Source organism: Cibotium barometz, chromosome 50 (genome assembly GCF_041138505.1).
Source record: "Cibotium barometz isolate CiBa-2024 chromosome 50, ASM4113850v1, whole genome shotgun sequence".
In the NCBI taxonomy this organism is placed as follows: domain Eukaryota; kingdom Viridiplantae; phylum Streptophyta; class Polypodiopsida; order Cyatheales; family Cibotiaceae; genus Cibotium; species Cibotium barometz.
In genome coordinates this window covers 4,903,251-4,925,317 of record NC_141095.1, presented here as the reverse complement: position 1 = coordinate 4,925,317, position 22,067 = coordinate 4,903,251, and the positions used below count along the sequence as shown (strand labels likewise).

General features: G+C 45.0%; 1 protein-coding gene across 3 annotated transcripts in view; it reads right to left on the bottom strand.

The window, feature by feature from the left end:
* ARP6 (actin-related protein 6) overlaps window positions 1-21,307 on the bottom strand; it is a 63,214-nt gene extending 41,907 nt beyond the window's left edge. For 2 of the 3 annotated variants that reach the window (XR_015264200.1, XM_086787306.1), the window contains exons 1-2: window positions 20,511-21,307; window positions 19,887-20,109 (exon numbers count right to left, since the gene is read on the bottom strand). Coding sequence is in view for 2 of the 3 variants with exons in the window: in XM_086787306.1 (XP_086643432.1) it covers window positions 19,887-20,109; window positions 20,511-21,238 (951 nt within the window). In the remaining variant the exon portion in view is untranslated. The remainder of the gene's footprint in view (window positions 1-19,886; window positions 20,110-20,510) is intronic. The other variant, XM_086787307.1, reaches the window with a different exon arrangement.
* Window positions 21,308-22,067: the final 760 nt, after the last annotated feature.

The following is a 22,067-nucleotide window of genomic DNA, read 5'->3' as shown; positions in this document are numbered from 1 at the left end:
CTTCCTCCTCAACACTAGGAGCATTCCCCGCCTTCAGCCTAGACTGGTTCCTGCCCTTCTGGAGTTTGTGTTGTGCTTCAGCCTTCTTGCAGTCCCCTTAAGCAGCCCACAGCTCCACAGACATCAGGCGCAGCCCTTCTTGCAGTCCATTCAGCAGCCAGCAGCTCCACAGTCCCTACAGCCATCAGGCGCAGCCATCTGTACCCTAACGCAGCAGTTTTGTCCCTTCAGCCCATAGGCGCCTACATAAAACACCCTGCCAGGCCCCCGTACAGCAGGTTCCCTCAGCGTTTGAGCATAGATCACAGGCAGCAAGTATTCTGGACAGTTCAGTCCTATGTTTGCAGATCTACAGCAGTTTCCAGCATTGCGCTTCAGTCTACAGTCTGCGTTTCAGTCCAGCATCAGTTCTACAAAAGTATTCTGCCTTCTATGCATCATCCATACATGCAACAGTCATCTAGTGAAGGTAACATATCATTCATAAGCATTTACAGCATAGTTACATAGCTTAGAACAGTCCACCCCGCAGTCCTTTCTCGGCCTCAGGTGTGCAGCCCTTCCTCATGCCCTTGGGAAGAGTGCATAGGCTCGAGATCAGTTCATTGAGGTGTTTCTACAGCCGTGTACAGTTCAGCCAAGCTTCCGATCCTCCGAGATCTTGCGTTTGGCTTATCTACAGTCCACAGTCATTCTCTCTAAAGTAATAAAGCAAATACTATCTCATTATCGAGATAGGGGGCCCTTCAGTGGGTAATTTGGGACCCAATCTGGTGTACAGTTCTCATATCTCTCTCTCATATCTCTTTACAGTTTGAAGTATTGAAGTGGATTGCTAAACTCACGAAACTCGGGATACAGAAGACGGTGTGAGCATTTGTGTGACAAAATCCTCCAATACGAAGACTTCCGCTGTATATTACAAGATGAGGACCACCATGTTGAAGGAAGAGAAGGAGAGGATTGAGACTTCTCTCCAACCTATCAAAGAAGGTTGAAAGAAGTTTGGTTACACCATCATTTCAAATGGTTGGAGTAACACGAGGCACTGCCACATAATTAATATCTTGGTCTCTTCATGTCTTGACAACTATTTTTTGCATGTAGTTGATGTAGGCAAGGTAGGGGTGTCACCATTTGGTCCATCTCCATTTCTGGAGCCACTTCTATGGGACTAACACTCCATAGAGCGGCCAAATTTGTGCCATGTTCACATGGGACCAAGCTAGTGTCCCATGTGAAAGGGCCAATCTTTTGGTGTCACATGGACGGGAGCCAGATTAGTGCCACCCGTGTGTGACCAGTACTGCGTCACATGGACAGGAACCAGTTTCATGCCACCGGTGTGTGACCTGCTTCGTGCTGTATGAACAGGAGCCTGTTGGTGCCACCCGTGTATGGCCAGGATGGCGTCTTACCTATGGGACTGTCACTCCATAGGAAGACCAAGACATATATTTATATTTCTGTCGTGCCAGTTTTATGCCTGACATGAACTTTTTGTACAAGTTTCATGAAAGGGAGATTTCGTCCATTACATATACACATGCATAAATTTGTTTTTGCATGACTTGTTTGCGTGTGTTTGCCTGTTATGCCGTGCCAGTACACTGGATGGGGACGCCCCCAGTGTACTATGGAGTGCTATTTGCTGACTCGTTGGTGTGGCATGTGAACAGGTGGTAAGTATTACCATTTTTTCCTTTTCAAAATGTAAAAATTTATAAGTTATAGCCAACCTTAATATTTACAAGCCAATGTGTTCACACATTTAAATTAGGGACTGGACATTATCTTTGTAGGATGCCCGTGAGCATTTTAAATAACCCTTAATATTGTGTAACTTAAAACCTTTGTATAAGCTTTTGCATGAGATAATTTAGTAATTTTTCCCACGTGGGAGGAGCGTGGCTGCATTCTCTCCATCGCCTACTTCTCCATGGGCTGAATTCTGCATTTTCTCCATTGTCTGGCCCTGAATATGCTTCTACTAAATTCACACGTGTGAATCTATTGTACGTGCTGAATTCACATGTGTTGTACTTACTGGACTGTACTTGTTGTACCCCTTCACACGTGTGCTGAATCTGCTGGACTGTACCTACTGTCCCTTCACACGTGTGCTGAAATCGCTGAATTGTACTTGATGTACTTGCCTTGTACCTAAATTGTACCGGCTATACCTGAATTGTACCTAATGTACTAGAGTGTACCTGCTATACCAGATTGTACTTGTTGTACTACCAGGTTTCCTCATGTTTCTCATTTATGTAAATCTAAAATTTGTTAAATTAAATTCAGAGAATTCTTTAAGTTTTGTGCAGAGCAAGAACAAAGCATGTTTATACTGACCATGCTCATGAAGTTTTCCTTGTGTGGTTAGTATTTCCCTGTGTGGTGGTGCTAACTGCGCCCTGAGAGCTTCTGAGAGCCAATGAAGCTTAGACGCTCTAGAGAATTTGGAAGCAAAGCTTATTTGGGAGAACCATGCCATGTTCCCTCCACGGTGTACCCCTTGGCTTGTGTTAGTACGGGCATGCCTGTTGGTGCACGGTTACGGAAGACCAGTGAAAGGCAAGTGAAGGTGGGAATGTGCCTGTGATTTGAGTCTTCTCCGACCAACCCATCTTCATCGACTTGAACCAATTTGTTTGAGTTGTATTCACTCCCTGTGTGGAGAAATCTGGCCTATTTGGCCCGTGACACTTGTACAAATAAATACTCCAAGAAATACAAATGTATTGAGGAGAGGGTCGGCCCTTTCCGGCCCCAGTGCTGGTGTCATGCGTATTTTGGTATTTCTAGTATTTAGGTTGCTAATGTTGTTTTCATTGTTAACTTTAGTTAAGTGTTCTAAATATGTGTATATTGTCTTCCGATCTGTAGGCCTCCTGTAGGGAGCAGTCACATTGGTTTCAGAGCCCAATCGTCTCTCTTCTCAAGAGAGACGATCGTCTCTCTTCTCAAGAGAAGACACGGAGTTTTGAGATCGGAAGCAAGTACGGACACTCGACTCAATGGACAGCCAGGGCAACCCATTGGAAGTGCCGAATTCGAGAGGCCAATCAAGTGCTTCACGGGATTCCGATGCATTGCATGGAAGACATAAGCCTCTTGAGAGAGTTTATGATAGTGCATTGATGGGACAGCCATCACATGTGGAGAAATCTGGGCTATTTGGCCCGTGACACTTGTACAAATAAATACTCCAAGAAATACAAATGTATTGAGGAGAGGGCCGGCCCCAGTGCTGGTGTCATGCGTATTTTGGTATTTCCAGTATTTAGGTTACTAATGTTGTTTCCATTGTTAACTTTAGTTAAGTGTTCTAAATATGTGTATATTGTCTTCCGATCTGTAGGCCTCCTGTAGGGAGCATAGTTGTTTCTCGTACGCGTACGAACCTATTCGTACGTACGAGTCGTACGGTACGATACCGTACGAATTCGTACGATATCGTACGGTACGAGTTAGGTTTTTTTTTTTTTTTTTTTTTTAACCCCAAAAATTTTTTTTCCTTGAAAATTTTTTTCCAAATGCTTAAAAAAAATAGAAACCTTGCTTTACGAAGATCCCAAATGCTCGCAATACTTCGCAACTTTCGTGTCCACTCAGTATTCCATATGGGGTTGTGGAGAGACCTAAAAAATCTGGCGAGGTAGACTGGTAGTGTACACTTGATTGGTAGGATGAGAGAATCTTGCTACATCACTTGGGGATCCCTGGTATAGGTAGGCTAGACAATTAGATTCTCAAGTTATGCACAAGGGAGAACATTTGGACATGGCCATTTTGATCTAGAGAGGAGTCCCTAAACTTATCACCCTAGATGCACTCCTGGTATTTGTGCAAGGACGGTCCCTTAGTCATAAACGCTACACTGGGAGACCTTTGGTATTGCATTACCCATCCAGGTTCTTTTTTGGAGACAATCGGGAGATCCAACCGAGAGAGACACATATCCATGTACTGGTTTCTCAAGCACTGTAGACTCCTGCCCTCCCAACCTTCCCTCACATTCAAGCTTGAAGCTCCATAGCTTGTAAGTGTAAAAAATAAAAACCGTATTTTATCGTACCGTATCCCAAAATTTCATATCGTACCGAATATTCCCGTACGGTATCGTACCGTACCGTATCGTATTTTCGTACCGTGACAACTATGGTAGGGAGCAGTCACATTGGTTTCAGAGCCCGATCTGTAGGCCTCCTGTAGGGAGCAGTCACATTGGTTTCAGAGCCCAATCGTCTCTCTTCTCAAGAGAAGACACGGAGTTTTGAGATCAGAAGCAAGTACGGACACTCGACTCAATGGACAGCCAGGGCAACCTATTGAAAGTGCCGAATTCGAGAGGCCAATCAAGTGCTTCATGGAAATCCGATGCATTGCATGGAAAGCATAAGCCTCTTGAGAGAGTTTATGATAGTGCATTGATGGGACAGCCATCACGTGGTAAAGAGCCCATGCATGAAGAAGAGCCCAATGCATTGAGGGCTGAGTTGGAACACATGAAGAGGCTATTGCAGGCAAAAGAGCAAGAGCTGAAATTCTTGTATGAAGACCCCCATGTACAAAGTGTCATAGAAGCCAAGAAAGCTAATGCTATGGTGGACATGACTTTTGAGTCTATGGCTCGTGAAGTGGGCAAGAAGCCAAGGGAGTTGGCACTCTCTTATCTTATCCGAAAGGGTGACTTAAAAGAAGGAGAGGATGGACAACTTATATTCAAGAATCCACCCCGTTTGAGACATGGAGACCCAGTCACAGGAGGAAACAGATTCATCCATGCTGAAGGCCTTATGGATTCCAAGTATGTACATCATGGGGATAGTGGTCGGCATGCAAGTCAAAAGACTTTGCCAATTGAGTTGTCTCGTGGTGAGACAAAGCATTTTTCAGCGAGGTCACATGCAGTGGGACCACAAGAACAAAAGGCCCATGTCACTTTGCTTAGTGAAACACCTAAAGATTGTCCATGAAGCTCATACAGAGAGAGCTGCCCCGTTGGACAAGGGCAAGAGAAAGAGGCAAGAACTTAAGCTTCATGCCAGAAAGCTCAAGGAGTTCAAGGCAAGGGACAAGTCAGTGAAGTTTGATGCCTATCATCGGGAGTTTGATGCCTCTAAGGTGCTTGCTTTTGTGGCTCAGTTTGATATTGCATTTAGTGAAGAGGACTTCACTGAGAAGTCGAAAATCCGTCATGCAAGCATGTTTTTGAAGGGGACAGCTGCCCATTGGTGGATCACTGAAAAGACCACCAAAGACCCCATTTGCACTTGGAAAGAGTTCAAGGACAGATTTTATGCCCAATTTTTGCCTCCAAATACAGGGCATACACTCCCCCAAAAGTGGGATAGACTTGACCAAAAGGATAGTGAGAGTGTGAAGCAGTATGTGAGCAAATTTTGGAAAGTTTTGCTCGAGGTTACTCCTTTCATGCAACTCTCCGAAGATGAAAAGAAAAGAAAGTTTTGTTCCAAGTTGCAACCAGTGTAACCGGTCTATGGACACATAAAGCGGTAATTCATTCACAAATAACCTGGACTTACTCAGACACACAATCACATAATCCTCGCTCCCTCGCTCAACAACACATTGGCCCCGAAGTCCGGCGCCCCTTGCGGTATTTCTTTATTGTTAAAAGGTTGGAAATTACAAAGCACAAGTGCAACAAAGCACTCTACTTGCATCAGCTGAGTTTTACAAATTCTGGGAGAAATTTGCCAGCATAACTGCACTAAAACTGTTCCATAAACATCTCAGAATGAGTCCCAACTGACAGGCTCACTTCCATAGGCATCAGGCTACCCAATGGAGTCCAAAACATCACAATTCAGCTTGCTGTAATTTTCTGCACAGACCTGTTTTCAGTTCTGTTTTCAGCCCAAAATAACCCTTGTACTGTCTTGGAGGACTTTAACAAAGTCCTACTGCATTTTGGCATCAACCGGGCAACATAACAGCCCAAAAACAGCACCTAAACAGTGCGGAAACAGCATTGTATTGAAGAGGTTATCACCCTCTTCCGTCCCTGCTTTGGTGTAGGAACCAACTACACCTGTTCCTGTTCAAGGAGGCAACTAACCTTTGCATATAAGCATGAAATTCACACAACTGTACCTAATTTTATCTGATGAGAGCATTTCCATAGTCTGCAAGAGAGAGAAAGAGAGAGAGAGGCTGTGGGGAACAAGCTCAACCCTCAATTCATGAGTTGTAGGGCAAGGGAGTGCACCACCATAGCTGTTTTTTCCTGCAACAAAACCACACGATGGCTGCAAATGAGCCTCCTCTTCCCAAATTCCCACGCTTCCCTCTTCTCAATGAGGAAAATGCACCAAAATTTGACACTTGGCACATTTTTAAGCCTTTTCCACATGCAATCTTCCAGGCTAAAAATCTCCTGACTGGTTCACATTCTCACAACAGTCCTTTGTCAGCTTTTGGTCCCCTTGACATTCCACACAAACTGACGCGAACACTTTTCAATTCCGACACTCCCAAAAATAGCAGTTCCCTAGATTTTAGGGATGATGTCATCTGCATTCCTTCTGGTCTCCTGACCATCTTTGACCACTATGGTCACTTCAGAATTTGCTTAGAATTCAAGATACATTCACATTTCGGTGGCGGCCACTTACTAGTGTAAACTGGCCTATACCCTCATTCAGTGGCCATGTCCTGGACACTGTCATTCATCTTTCAGTGCCCATGTCCTGGACACTATCCTTCATCTTTCAGTGCCCATGTCCTGGAAACTGTCCTTCATCTTTCAGTGCAGTTCTCAGGCTTAGCCAACCACTGGTCCAAAGTCCCACTGGCTAACCCATTCTGACATTGCAATGGCCCAAGCCCTTCCAAGAGATCCCGGGGGAAAGCAACAACAACCAAAGAGAAAGAAAAGAAAAATATATATTTATAAAGAAATGTAAATAAGGAAAACAACTGCAAAAAGTTTCACCTCCTGGTGACATACCCCCCTCTTGAAAGAAGCAAGCGACCTCGATTGCAAGTCCACATGCAAACGGATGACACAGGACGATCACAAGACTCCGCAGGTGATTAGTGTCATCGCATGTATCTCCTGCCAACGGATGACACGGGGCGATGATAGGGATTCCCCACTACCATTTGTGCCATCGCAGGTTCCAGCCTTTCAAATACATGTTTCCGGATGCAACACAGGGCGATAGCATATATCTTGTACTATTAGTGTCACAACATGTAAATCATTCATTTGAAGCGTAACAGATACAACTTCAAAGCACTGAAAGTTCATTCATTGATTAAGTCATTGACAACAAACGTCAAAACTGTACATTGCCAAACATATAATACAAATGTACAGGTCATTCAAAATTCAGGTTCAAAAAGCAGAAATAACTGGGACAGACTCTCCTTTTAGCTTCACATCCAGAACATGAGTCTTGTCGCTATGTACAATGGTGATTTTCCTGTTGAAAGCATCCAACACTGCATGTTTCCTATGACACCATGGAATTCCCAATAGGACATCACATGCTTCCAAGGGCATGATAAGAAACTCCTCTGTGTCGACATAACTCTGTATATGCATGTGAAGTTTGCCAAGTATGGGAGTGACAGGAACTGAATGCCCAGGGCATGCCAAATCAGCCTGTCCAACTGGTCCCTCTGCTCTACATGCTGTGGCATCCTTGGCGTTTGTTCCTGTGCCCTGTCAACTGCATGCTGAGATGATTCAGCCTGGGAATCCCCTGTCCTTGACTGCAAATACCTCTTCATCCTGGGATTCTTCACCAACTGTTCAAAGGTACCAACCATGCTCAGGAGCTGCGCATCAAATAAATCCTCTTGTTCCTGTTCTTCCTCTAACAAGGCTGGCTGTACTACTAGCTCCATCCGAGCAAAGGCTGACACCTGGGCACCTGTCACCTCTATATGCTGTCTGCGAGTAGAAGAGGAACTCTCTTCGGCAGGGAGCTTGCCTTTTCCTTTGTCTGTCATACTGTCAACTGAAAGTTTAAGGGAACCTGTATCCAAAGAAAGAGACCGTACTCTTTCTCACCTGTAATCAGTTGTACCTCACTATGTGTGTCTCCTGTTCACCCAATCCAATCCGTGTCCGGGCTCTTGCAGAAAAAAGGACCCTGTCTCGGCAACGGAACCATGTAACCGGTCTATGGACACATAAAGCGGTAATTCATTCACAAATAACCTGGACTTACTCAGACACACAGTCACAGAATCCTCGCTCCCTCGCTCAACAACACATTGGCCCCGAAGTCCGGCGCCCCTTGCGGTATTTCTTTATTGTTAAAAGGTTGGAAATTACAAAGCACAAGTGCAACAAAGCACTCTACTTGCATCAACTGAGTTTTACAAATTCTGGGAGAAATTTGCCAGCATAACTGCACTAAAACTGTTCCATAACATCTCAGAATGAGTCCCAACTGACAGGCTCACTTCCATAGGCATCAGGCTACCCAATGGAGTCCAAAACATCACAATTCAGCTTGCTGTAATTTTCTGCACAGACCTGTTTTCAGCTCTGTTTTCAGCCCAAAATAACCCTTGTACTGTCCTGGAGGACTTTAGCAAAGTCCTCCTGCATTTTGGCATCAACCGGGCAACATAACAGCCCAAAAACAGCACCTAAACAGTGCTGAAACAGCATTGTATTGAAGAGGTTATCACCCTCTTCCGTCCCTGCTTTGGTGTAGGAACCAACTACACCTGTTCCTGTTCAAGGAGGCAACTAACCTTTGCATATAAGCATGAAATTCACACAACTGTACCTGATTTTATCTGATGAGAGCATTTCCATAGTCTGCAAGAGAGAGAAAGAGAGAGAGAGGCTGTGGGGAACAAGCTCAACCCTCAATTCATGAGTTGTAGGGCAAGGGAGTGCACCACCATAGCTGTTTTTTCCTGCAACAAAACCACCCGATGGCTGCAAATGAGCCTCCTCTTCCCAAATTCCCACGCTTCCCTCTTCTCAATGAGGAAAATGCACCAAAATTTGACACTTGGCACATTTTTAAGCCTTTTACACATGCAATCTTCCAGGCTAAAAATCTAAAGACTGGTTCACATTCTCACAACAGTCCTTTGTCAGCTTTTGGTCCCCTTGACATTCCACACAAACTGACGCGAACACTTTTCAATTCCGACACTCCCAAAAATAGCAGTTCCCTAGATTTTAGGGATGATGTCATCTGCATTCCTTCTGGTCTCCTGACCATCTTTGACCACTATGGTCACTTCAGAATTTGCTTAGAATTCAAGATACATTCACATTTCGGTGGCGGCCACTTACTAGTGTAAACTGGCCTATACCCTCATTCAGTGGCCATGTCCTGGACACTGTCATTCATCTTTCAGTGCCCATGTCCTGGACACTGTCCTTCATCTTTCAGTGCCCATGTCCTGGAAACTGTCCTTCATCTTTCAGTGCAGTTCTCAGGCTTAGCCAACCACTGGTCCAAAGTCCCACTGGCTGACCCATTCTGACATTGCAATGGCCCAAGCCCTTCCAAGAGATCCCGGGGGAAAGCAACAACAACCAAAGAGAAAGAAAAGAAAAATATATATTTATAAAGAAATGTAAATAAGGAAAACAACTGCAAAAAGTTTCACCTCCTGGTGACAACCAGCCTACTGTTCGGCCATTGAATTGCACCTGAAACACACCTTCCAACAGCTTATAGCATCCGCTCTTGCTACGGAGCAATTGGTGCTCAAAATCAAGCAAGATCAAGGTGGTTCCAAGGACAAAGTGAGGGTTGTCCCAAACCTGCAAAAAGGTGGACAGCCACCTAAAAAGAGCTTTCGGGAAGCCCAAAAGGGAGGTAAAGCTGAACATACCTCATCCAAGGATAATGGGCCAAAGAAGAACAAATTTGGCTTGGCTCCCGAGCAAAGGGAGCAATATGCAAAAGAGGGGAAATGCTTTTCTTGTGGAAGTAAAGAGCATATGTTTAGGCAATGCCCCAACCGCAAACAAAAGCATTGACAAGCAACCCAAGGCAAATGTGCATGCCGTTCCCGATGTGCAGGGAAACACGAAGCATGATGGTAAAGAGAGGATGGTATGCAAAGCATGGGACCAAATCAAGGATCAGCCCGCTTTATTTATGTTTGATGATTGTGCAACAGATAACTTCATCTCTACCCAGATGGCAGCCGCCTTGGGCATTGAGGTTGAGGACATGGGGCCTGCAGAAGCTGCCTTTGTTGGTAAAGAGGTGCAGGCTCCCCCACTTATTGGAAAGTTGCGCATACATATTCAGGGTTATTTTGATCATGAGCATTTCTTGGTTACACCTCTTAATGGATGTGATGTATTGCTTGGCAAGCCATGGCATCATAGGCTTGAACCCCGCAAAGAATACAAGACAAACAGAATTTCCTTTATGCATAAAGGCCGCATGCATGTTATTGATGCTGGCAAGGAAAGGGATTCTATTCCAGTTGTATCTCACATCCAGATTAATAAAGCAATGAAAAAGAGTCTTTCCGCATATTTGGTTTTTGTTCGTGATAACATTGAACAAAGTCATGAAAATGTGGATGTTTTGACTCAGGATAGGCTGAATTTTCTTAATGCATACAAAGATTGTTTTGCTGATGCATTACCAAGTGAACTACCTCCTCAAAGGCTCGAGGATCATCGCATAGATCTTGTGCCAGGTAGTTCTCCATCTAACAAACCCGCATATCGTGTGAGTGCCGCACAACAAGAAGAGATTATGAAGCAGGTTAATGAGCTTTTGGAAAAAGGTTTGGTTCAGCCAAGCTCCTCACCTTTTGTCATGTGCACAGTGGGTATCTACCGTGTGCTATACGCATGCAAGACTAGTTTCGAGGCTTGGGGAAGCTTGGAACTAGGCAGGCTGATTGACGAGCTGAGTTAGGGAAATACTAACGGGCGGGCACCCAAGTATGGACGGGCGGGCGGCCAAGTGTGGACGCCCGATGCCCGGCCAAGAGCCTATAAAAGGGTGGCCAAGGTTAGTTATTGCAATATAGAGAGTCTCGCGAGTTTGTGAGAGCTCTATGGTCTTGGAGCCTGGATCTAGTGCAGACGTGCACCTGCTTTATGCAGCCGAGGCCGGCAGCAGTCTCGAGGCCCGCGAGGGCAACTTCGTGGCGGTATGGGACGTCGCGAGGAGGAGATTAGTCGGTACGTCATCCTAGTTAGCTCAGCTCGTGGCTCGGTGGGGACAGCCAAGACTGTGGGCTCGCCCACGGCTGTCATGGTTGGGAGGTGAGTCAGGCCAGCACCCCCTTCGCTTGTTTGTTTGTTCGTTTGTTTGCAGGATTCGAGTTTCGAACCAAGATCGATCACGAGGGGATCCGTGGGGATTTGACACCTTTTTGTTCTCCCGTGCAGAAAAAGATGGGTCATTACGCATGTGTGTGGATTATAGAGCTCTAAATAAGCTCACCATCAAGAACCGATTCCAATCCCATGCATTGATGACATCTTGGATAAGCTTGATGGCTCGGCTTGTTTCAGCCGTATTGATTTGAAGAGTGGTTATCACCAGATACAAGCGGTGCCAGAGGATGTCGCATTCAGGACAGCTTTTGGATTGTATGAGTTTTTGGTGATGCCTTTTGGTCTCACCAAAGCCCCAGCCACATTCAATCGTATGATGGATAGGATATTCCGACCCCATCGAAAATTCACAGGTGTATTCTTTGATGACATCTTGGTTTTCTCCAAGAATGAGCAAGTGCATAGGACTCATTTGGCTACAATGTTTGAAGAGTTTCGAAAGCATAAACTCTTCATTAATGCCAAGAAAAGTAAGTTCTTTCTTTCAGAGATGCACTATTTGGGCCACATTGTATCCAAGGATGGTGTAAGAATGAATCCTGCCAAGATTGAAACCATTCGGAATTGGCCAAAGTTGCAAAATGTACATGAGGTACGTAGCTTTCTAGGGTTATGTTCATATTACAGGCGCTTTATAATGCATTTTGCTATGATTGCCACGCCTTTACAGAATCTCAAAGGAGAAGAAAGCCACTTTTAGATAGACTTCAAAGGAGCAAGATGCCTTTTTGCAACTCAAGAATGCTATCATATGTGGACCCGTATTGATTGTTCTCGACTTACAAAAGCCATTCACGGTGGAATGTGATGCATGTGGGAATTGTATAGGGAATGTCCTAAATCAAGAAGATCATGCAGTTGCATATGAGAGCCGTCGACTGCATGATGCCGAGCTTCATATGGACATCTATGAAAAAGGGCTCTTGGTTGTAATTCATGCCTTAAAGATATGGAAGCATTATCTTCTTGGGACTGAATTTGTAGTCAAGACAGATTATCAAAGCTTGAGATATTTTCTATCTCAAACAAAGCTCTCAGAGAAGCAGGTGAGAATGGCAAACTTTCTTTCCATGTTTCATTTTCAGATTGTACATACTCCAGGAACGAAGAATGTAGTGGCAGATACATTGTCAAGGAGGCCTTATGTGGCTACAGTTTCAGTGGCCTCTCATGGGGACTTACCGGCCATGCGAGATTTGCATCATTTGGATGCTGATTTTTGCCATATATGGACTGATTTGATGGCTGGTCACTCACATGCCTCTTATGTGATCAAAGAGGGTTATCTTATGAAGGATAACTGTTTATGTGTGGTGAAGGATATGTGTCCAAAGGTTATGGAGGAATGTCACGCTCCACCTTATGTTGGTCATAGAGGCATCATGCCTACTACACGCATGATTGAGAGATATTTCTTTTGGCCAAGCATATGTAAAGACATTGAGGCATATGTACACGCTTGTATTACTTACCAAAAGGTGAAATTTGAAAGGCAAAAGCCTCCAGGTTTACTTCAGCCACTGCCTATTCCCTCGCAGCCATGGGAAAGCATCACTATGGATTTCATTATGGATTTGCCTAGATCCCAGCATGGAAATAATGCTATTTGGACCATTGTGGATAGGTTTAGCAAGCAAGCTCACTTCTTGCCTGTCAAGAAAACCATTAAAGTTGATCATATGGTGAAGCTTTTTCTTGCTCACATATTCAAGCATCATGGTATGCCTAAGTCCATCATTGGGGATAGAGATCCCAAGACTACGAGCCTCTTTTGGAGGGCTTTATTTGATAACATGGGCACTAAGCTTGAGTTTTCATCAGCTTATCACCCCCAAACAGATGGCCAAAGTGAAGCTGCAAATTCAGCCGTCTTGGACTTGTTAAAGTGTTATGTGGCAGATCAAAAGAGTGCGTGGGAGAAGTATCTTCCACTTGTAGAGTTTGCCTACAACAACACAGTTCATACCTCCACCAGAAAGGCCCCGTTTGAGATTATTTATGGCAGAGTGGTCTTGCCACCCATCCTTCGTACAAAGGATGAGATTTTTGCAGCTGATGAGTATGTGTGTGAAGCCTTTGCTCATGTGCGGACAACCATTGCAAGGTCACAAGACAAGCATAAGAGGGCTGTTGACAAGTCTAGAAGGGACATGCAAGTCAAGGAAGATGATTGGGTATTGCTGAAATTTGAGAAAGCTAGGCTTCGAAAGAGGCGAGGATGAGAGGAATCATATCCAAAGCTTTCTACTCGATATTGTGGACCCTTCAAAGTGGTTGACAAGATCAATGAAGCGTCCTTCAAGCTTGCTCTACCCAGCCATTAGAAGATTCACAATGCTTTTTATGCGAGTCTTTTGCGGAAGTATGTGGGGCTAGATCCAGAGAAGCCTGTCACACAAAAGATCCGCCAGAGGTTGATAAGCTAGAGGAGATTCTCCAATCAGAGCAGATTGTATTTCACAAGGAGAGAAAGTTAACACATGGGAAGCTTTCCAGGAGATACCTTGTGCAATTTAAAAATTATTTGCCAATTGATGCAAAGTGGGTAGACAAGGATTATTTTGCTGACTACCCTCAGCTTTTGCAGGCATATCTTGAGGCTTTTCAGTTGAGAACAACTGTTTAGAAGCCCGGGGGGATGTCACCATTTGGTCCATCTCCATTTCTGGAGCCACTTCTATGGAATTGTCACTATATAGAGTGGCCAGATTTGTGCCATGTTCACATGGGACCAGGCCAATGTCCCATGTGAAAGGGCCACTCTTTTGATGTCACATGGACGGGAACCAATTTCGTGCAACCCCTGTTTGACCTGCTTCGTGCTGTATGGACGGGAGCCTGTTGGTGCCACCCGTGTATGGCCAGGATGGCGTCTTATCTATGGGACTGTCACTCCATAAGAAGACCATGACATATATTTATATTTCTGTTGCGCCAGGTTTGTGCCCAACAGGAACTTTTTGTACAAGTTTCATAAAAGGGAGATTTCTCCATTACATGTGCACATGCATTTATGATTGCATGCATAAATTTGTTTTTACATGACTTGTTTGCGTGTGTGTGCCTGTTATGCCGTGCCAATACACTGGATGGGGACGCCCCCAATGTACCGTGGAGTGCTGTTTGCTAACTCGTTGGTGTGGCGTGTGAACAGGTGGTAAGTATTACCATTTTCCCCTTTTCAAAATGTAAAAATTTATAAGTTATAGCCAACCTTAATATTTATAAGCCAATGTGTTCACACACATTTAAATTAGGGGCTGGACATTATCTTTGTAGGGTGCCCATGAGCATTTTAAATAACCCTTAATATTGTGTAACCCTTAAAACCTTTGGATAAGTTTTTGCATGAGATAATTTAGTAATTTTTCCCACGTGGGAGGAGGCTGGCTGTATTCTCTCCATCGCCTGCTTCTCCATAGGCTGAATTCTACATTTTCTCCATCGCCTGGCCTTGAATATGCTCCTGCTGAATTCACACGTATGAATCTACTATACCTGCTGGACTGTACCTGCTGAATTCAGACATATGAATCTACTATACCTGCTGGATTGTACCTGCTGAATTCACACGTGTGCTGAATCTGCTAGACTGTACCTGTTGTACCTATCTGCTGGACTGTACTTGCCGGTACCCTTCACACGTGTGCTAAAATCGTTGAATTTTACCTACTGTACTTGCCTTATACCTGAATTGTACCTACAGTACCTGAATTGTACCTGCAATACCTGAATTGTACCTACTGTACCACTGTGTACCTGTTGTACTTGTTGTACTAGGTGCCCTCATGTTTCTCATTTGTATAAATCTAAAATTTGTTAAATTAAATTCAGAGAATTCTTTAAGTTTTGTGCAGAGCAGGAACAAAGCATGTTTATACTCACCATGCTCATGAAGTTTTCTTGGTGTGGTTAGTATTTCCCTGTGTGGTGGTGCTAACCGCGCCCTCAGAGCTTCTGAGAGCCAGTGAAGCTTAGACACTCTAGGGAATTTGGGAGCAAAGCTTATTTGGGAGAACCAGGCCATGTTTGCTCCGCAGGATACCCCTTGGCCTGTGTTAGTACGGGCGTGCCTGTTGTTGGTGCACGGTCCCGGAAGACCAGTGAAAGGCAAGTGTGCACCCAGTGAAGGTGGGAATGTGCCTGTGATTTGAGTCTTCTCCGACCAACACATCTTCATCGACTTGAACCAATTTGTTTGAGTTGTATTCACTCCCTGTGTGGAGAAATCTGGTCTATTTGGCCCGTGACACTTGTACAAATAAATACTCCAAGAAATACAAATGTATTGAGGGGAGAGCCGGCCCTAGTGCTGGTGTCATGTGTATTTTGGTATTCCCAGTATTTATGTTGCTAATGTTATTTCCATTGTTAACTTTAGTTAAGTGTTCTAAATATGTGTATATTGTCTTCCGATCTGTAGGCCTCCTGTAGGGAGCGATCACAAAGGGAGCGGATCACAACTGATTTTATCTACCACCACATGCATCAGGCTATTGTGGAGGTGGGGGTAGAGAATGTGGTGCAAGTAGTCACAGACAATGCCTCTAACTGCAAGAGGATGGGTGAGCTCATTGACTCTTGAGAAAGAGTTTCAAAGCATTCTCTGGACTCCTTGTGTTGCACTCTCCTTGGATCTTCTTATCGAGGATATTGCTCCATAGGTTGATGTTGAGGAGCTCGAGTGTCGCAGCCAGCAGCATGCCGAGGAGAGCGACAGTACGTAATGAGCAGGAGGAGATATGCAGGCAGCTTCACAGAGAGCTCGAGGGCATTGATAGACGAGTCACTCGAGCTCGGTCTCGATCTCTCACGACCACTTCCCTCACTTCTTCAGCTCAACAAAGTTGTCCTTCCACATTTAGAGACACTAGGGTGTATACTCGTGGTTAGCTGCAAAATCTCCTCAAGCTCATCCACTTGTGGTGGATCCTCAATGACCGGTTTACTAGGCTCCGGCCCTATATATTTGCGAAGGAGACTCACATGAAAAGCATTGTGTATATACCAATGACTAGGCAATGCGAACCTGAAAGCCACTTCATTGATCTTCTCGATCACTCGAAAAGGACCATAGTACCTAGTTGCAAGCTTAGGATATGCATCCTCTTTGCTAGGCCTCTTTGCAAGTCTTGCTTTCTCAAATTTCAGCAATACCCAATCATTCTCTTTAACATCAAATTGCCTTCTATGCTTGTCGATAGCCTTTTTATGCTTGTCTTGCGACCTTGCAATGGATGTCCAAGTCTCTTGCATACTCATCAACTGTTGCAAATATCTCATCCTTTGTGCAAAGGATGGGTGACATAACCAAATCTCAAACGGGGCCTTTCCTGTGGATACATACACTGTGTTGCTGTATGCAAATTCCACAAGCGGTAAGTACTTCTGCCAAGAAGACTTCTGATCCGCCACATAACATTTCAAGAGATGCAACAAGGCTGAATTTGCAACCTCACTTTGCCCATCCGTTTGAGGGTGATAAGCTGATGAGAAGTCCAATCTAGTGCCCATATTATCAAATAAGGCCCGCCAAAAGAGACTTGTAGTCCTTGGATCTCTATCTCTCACAATGGACTTCAGCATTCGATGATGCTTGAACACTTGTGCAAGATATATTTTAACCATATGCTCAGCTTTGATGGTCTTCTTGACCGGCAAGAAGTGAGCTTGCTTGCTAAACCTGTCGATAATTGTCCAAATAGCATCATTACCATGTTGGGTCCGTGGCAAGTCCATAATGAAATCCACTGTAATACTTTCCCATAGCTACGTGGGAATAGGCAGTGGCTGAAGCAAACCTGGTGCCTTTTGATAGAATGTGCAACAGAAGAAGGGAAAGTGGAAACACAGGAGAGAGAGTGAGAGAGAGAGATGGAGAGGAAACACACGTATAGACCTGCTCTCAATATCATCAACCAAGAATACATGTCCCGAGCAAGAGGGGAGAAGACCTCGTATGTAAGGGACTATAGCAAACAATGCTAAGCAATCAGTGAAGAATGAAGGAGGCAAGCCAGCTATATATATATGCCAACATGAAGGCAACCGACTAGGGAAAAGATCCTCCACGACTAGGGAAAAGTTTCCTAAGACTCCATAAAATGGGGATAAAATATGGGTAACGCTTGCATATGAAGTTGGGAAGAAGAAAATGCAGAAAATACAGCCAAAGAGACCTACTTCTAGAGAGAGAGAGGAGAGATATATGGTGAGTTGTCTACTCTAGGTGTCAAGTAGAGAGGACAAGTGCATTGTGGTGCAAGCTAGAACGGACACATGGCTAGTTACTCCCTTTGTACAAAGGGAATAAAGTCTCGGCGGTGGGCATTGGATTTTATCCACCTCGGGACATCAGTGTGTGCGAACACAAGGCTAGTCATAACTTATAAGTGAGTTTCGGTCGCCCAAAACTTAATGAAGTGTGTACACACTCACTTATAAATTAGTGCTAATTCCTAAGGCTAGGTTTTTGACCAATACTTACCACTTGTCACATGCCACATAACCATGTCAGCAGGCAGTTTCACACGCACGGTTCACGAGTGGGCATCCCCTTACCCGGAACTACACATTGGTTAGGCAAGCATGAAAACAACATGCAATTTCAATTGCAAGCAATCACATAAAGATGCTATTGGTATGCAAAATCCCCGTTCACGAAACTATACCAAAATAGACGTGCTCCAAGCAAGTACACGAGATACCAAACCCAATGGAACACCAATCCTCCAAGCATTTTCGGGCATGTACACACAGGCACAAGTCCCAACGGAAAGCCAAGTCCACAGTATCACATGAATGGCATCAATCCCCAGCATATGCAACTGCCATGGATGCCAGTACAATGCGCATACAAAATGAGAAAGCACGGGTGGACCAATTGGGTGACATGCAAAGCTAATATGTGTAGATGACGAAGCTTACGGTGTTCAAGTTTCATTGTAAGCTTGTTGCCCTAATTAAAGAAGAAGACAATCCACAAGAAGACCGTACAGGGGAGTTTATACCAAATCAGGACCACAGCTGCAGGGTAGTTCGGCAATCTGTAGATGGAACAGATCAGTCGGCAGCAGCTAATCAGCCGCCATAGGTTGCTGCCAATAGGCGGCGGCGGCAGCACTCAACAGGTGGCGACGGCCTGTATGGATGGCAAACAGCGCACAGCATTGAATGGCGACGCTGTCAGCAAGCGATGGCGCAGAGCAGCAGGTGGTACGGCGGCAGGTAGTGGCAACCAGGCAAGCGTAGTCATGTGGCACTAGTAGACGCTGGCAGCGGCGGCAGGCAGGCGCACAGGGCATGATACACAGGTGGAACCACTCAAGCGCACAGAAGGTAGTGCTAGCGGCGCAGTCAACAAACCAGCAGAGCAGGCGCACAAAACAAGCGGTTCAGATGGCGTAATTCTGAAATCAGGTGGAGGCTAGACAGCGGCGCAGGCCAGTAAGCAGTGTACGGCGCAGATGGTACAGCAACCATGCGATACAGCACAGGTCAGTCGGTGAAGGCCAGGCTGGTGGGGGTGTTGGCAGCAAAGTTGGCGTAGATTTCAGGTGGCAGTAGCAAAACAGTCAAGCAGCGCACAGGCAAGCGATGGCCAGTAGGAGGCGGCGGCCAACAATGAAAACTTCCTCACTTGTAGACGATGATGGCGATGAAGAGCTTTATGCCTTGACAATGATAAAGAGCTTCATGCCTCAACGATGATGATGATCCTAAAGAGAGAGGTTCATGCTTCTTTTATACATGAGGAGGGAGTCCTGCTTTTTGCCAAAAAGCTTGCCATGCTTTTGCTTTGCCTTTTTCACTTTGCTTTTCTCTTTTACTTTTAATAATAAAATATTACTCAAGTAAGGCCAACTTTTATCAAAGTTCTTGTGCTTTGCTTTTCTAGCTTTAGAGCTTTGCTTTTTGGCCCTCCAGCTGCTTTTCGAAAAAGCAGCTTTGTGCTTTTTGGTCCGGTTCAATCTCCTCTTGCCAATGGTGCTCCTGACTTGTGGTCAACTCAATTTGACTTTTTATTGGCGCTTTTCATGAACAAACCTTATGGTCCATGTCCCCATGCCTTCTTCTACCTGTCCAATGTTCGGGCAAGGGTTCCACCATGTGAAAAGAGTGCTAGGAAGGCCAAATAGTTACAGATAATGTATCATTGTTTGGTCATAGACCCTTAGACCCTTTGGGTCTTTTGAAGGCATTAATAATCTCTCTCTCTCTCTCTCTCTCTCTCTCTCTCTCTCATGTTTCCATGTTTATGTTTATGATCTTCAGCTTACACATGGAACATATGCAACACTTTTGGTCTCGTAATCCCATTGGGTCTTTAGTATAAGTTTAAAATCTCTCTCTCTCTCTCTCAATCAATCAATTCCATCACAATGCATGTGCATGCATCTTCCTAGACTCAACCAAGGCCACACACATGATTTGATGCTCATTGCTCATCTTTACTATTGAAATGTTTCTTCTCAAAATGGCAATGCCATGAATAATTCAATGCACAATGCAGTATTCAAGGTCTATACACACACAATCGCTTTTCACACTAGCATCGACATGCCTGTGCATCATTAGCTGCAGGCGTTTCTTCCCTCATGTTGGGCGAATCATTCTCTGCAAGAGTAGCATTTCCTTGCCCAGTCCCCTCTGTTGGTGACAAATGTCTATAGGCTGCCTGTACAGCATATGGGTCTTTGACAATGCCTCTCTTATGCTGAACCCCATCAGGAAGAACATATTTGCATCGAATATAGTTTTCCTTTCCTACTTTCCTGACAAAAAAGCTAAAGGTCATCAATGTCCTGAATACCATTCTGTGAGTTTGTATTCTTTGAAAACTAAGAATATGGAGCAAAAGCAAAATTTGATCCATTTACTTAACGAGTGATAATAAAATATGATAAAAATTTGATTGATTTTTTTATTGACTCATTTATGTAACTAATAAACAAATCAATACACATACATACATATAGTATAACCTCATATTTTAATGATAATGTTTATTTGAATCATTTGTAGTTTTATTGGGGAGAATATCACTAAAAATTTGATCTATTAGCCTGCCAAGTTATGCATATTTGAATAATGAGGCACTTTGATGAACACTGTCTAACCTAATTTAGTGCACAATTCACGTGCTATTTGAAATGCTATACATTTTTTGAATAATGCTGTGCCTTACCGGGCGATTTGCATGTCGGAAGCCACATCCAGAGAACAGTAGCAGAGCTTCTCCTTCACATCCTCCATGATCCAAGTCTCATCTAGCATGTTCAAGGTCCTGTATGACACAAGTTCCTTCAAGTAGTTGGTAAGGGCTTTGCCGCCAAGGTCGACTCGCTTCACGGCAGCATTGCAGGTGAAGTTCTCGACGACTGGGGCTGCATGGGTGAAGGAAAAGCCGCAGTCTACAATGAGGCTGCAGCGGGACCTGGACAGAAGACTGTTAGGGTTGCGGTGCTGCAGGTAGAGGTGGGTGAGGGCGGAAGGATCGGCCACAAAGAGGGACCTGAAGCCGAGGTCTTCGAATATAAGCTCGTCGGTGATTTTCTGTATAGAGGGGAGGGTGAAGTGGGGCTCGATGAGGAGGAGGGCGGCGTCGGAGGGGCGTACCTTGAGAAGAGCTCTGAAGATGCGTTCCCAGATTTCTTTCTGGAGATCGGCAGAGATGAGGTACCCGCGGTCCATGGGGCGGCGGACGCCCAGGCGCTGCAGCTCGTCACAGTGCAGGATTTGGTCCGCCACCAGCCAGCGCTTGCCGCTCTGAGGCCTCGCCACGCAATTGGGCACCACCGCTGCTGGGTCTTCCTGACCCGCGAAGCCCGCCTTGCACCAGCCCGCCCCGTTGTCCAGCACCACCACTGCTTTGGCCGGGCCACCACCGCCGCCGCCCGCCGACGCTCGCGTCATGGTTCGCTTCTTCAGCTGAGACGGCAGGAGCTCCTACTGAGCTTAAAGGAAAATTACTAATGTTAAAAATTACACGGTAATATGCCTGTTGGCGCATAGCTAGACTTCAAAGTATTTCACTAACTTCCTCTCTCTCTCTCTCTCTCTCTCTCTCTCTCACACACACACACACACGATTTACACCTCTCTCTCTTTCTCTGTACAATGAGCAGCTGATTTTTTGTTAAAAATTTACCCCCTCCCCACCCCCAAGTGCAGCAGAGGTTCTCAACTCTCGTTTTGTAAAAGCTTTGTAGAAGGAGATCAAGTGGTCCATCGCTCTCGCAAGGGGTAAACAAAGGTCCAGGAAACATTCGTCAGACTCCTCAGATGAGAAAGGCAATCAAAGTTCTAATGAGTCAGAAACCAATACTGAATCAGAGGAGTAAAGTGCAAGTCCAAGGGTAAGGTGAGCAAGAAAGGTGGGAGGGTAGTTCTAGAACGAGACTGCAGTAGCTGGAACAACTCAACTTCCAGTGAGGAGCATAAGATCTTCTCATTTCATTCGGACAGGTGTACTCGGTGTCAAAATTCTGGTCACATGGCATAGGAATGTGGGTTGAATGATCTCTGGTGTGCTATTTGTCACATTGCCACCCATAGTATGGATGCATGTCGGTATAATGGTTGAAGAGCCGCGGCACCAGTACTATTTTTATGACGCTCATAGCAGTCTTGTCCAGCAGCACCAGTTGGAGGCCCACCAACCAGAAGCAGCATGACGGCCATTTACACCATGGGGAAATGCAGCTTCAAGAAACAACCCCGAGAAGACCATGGAATTCTAACT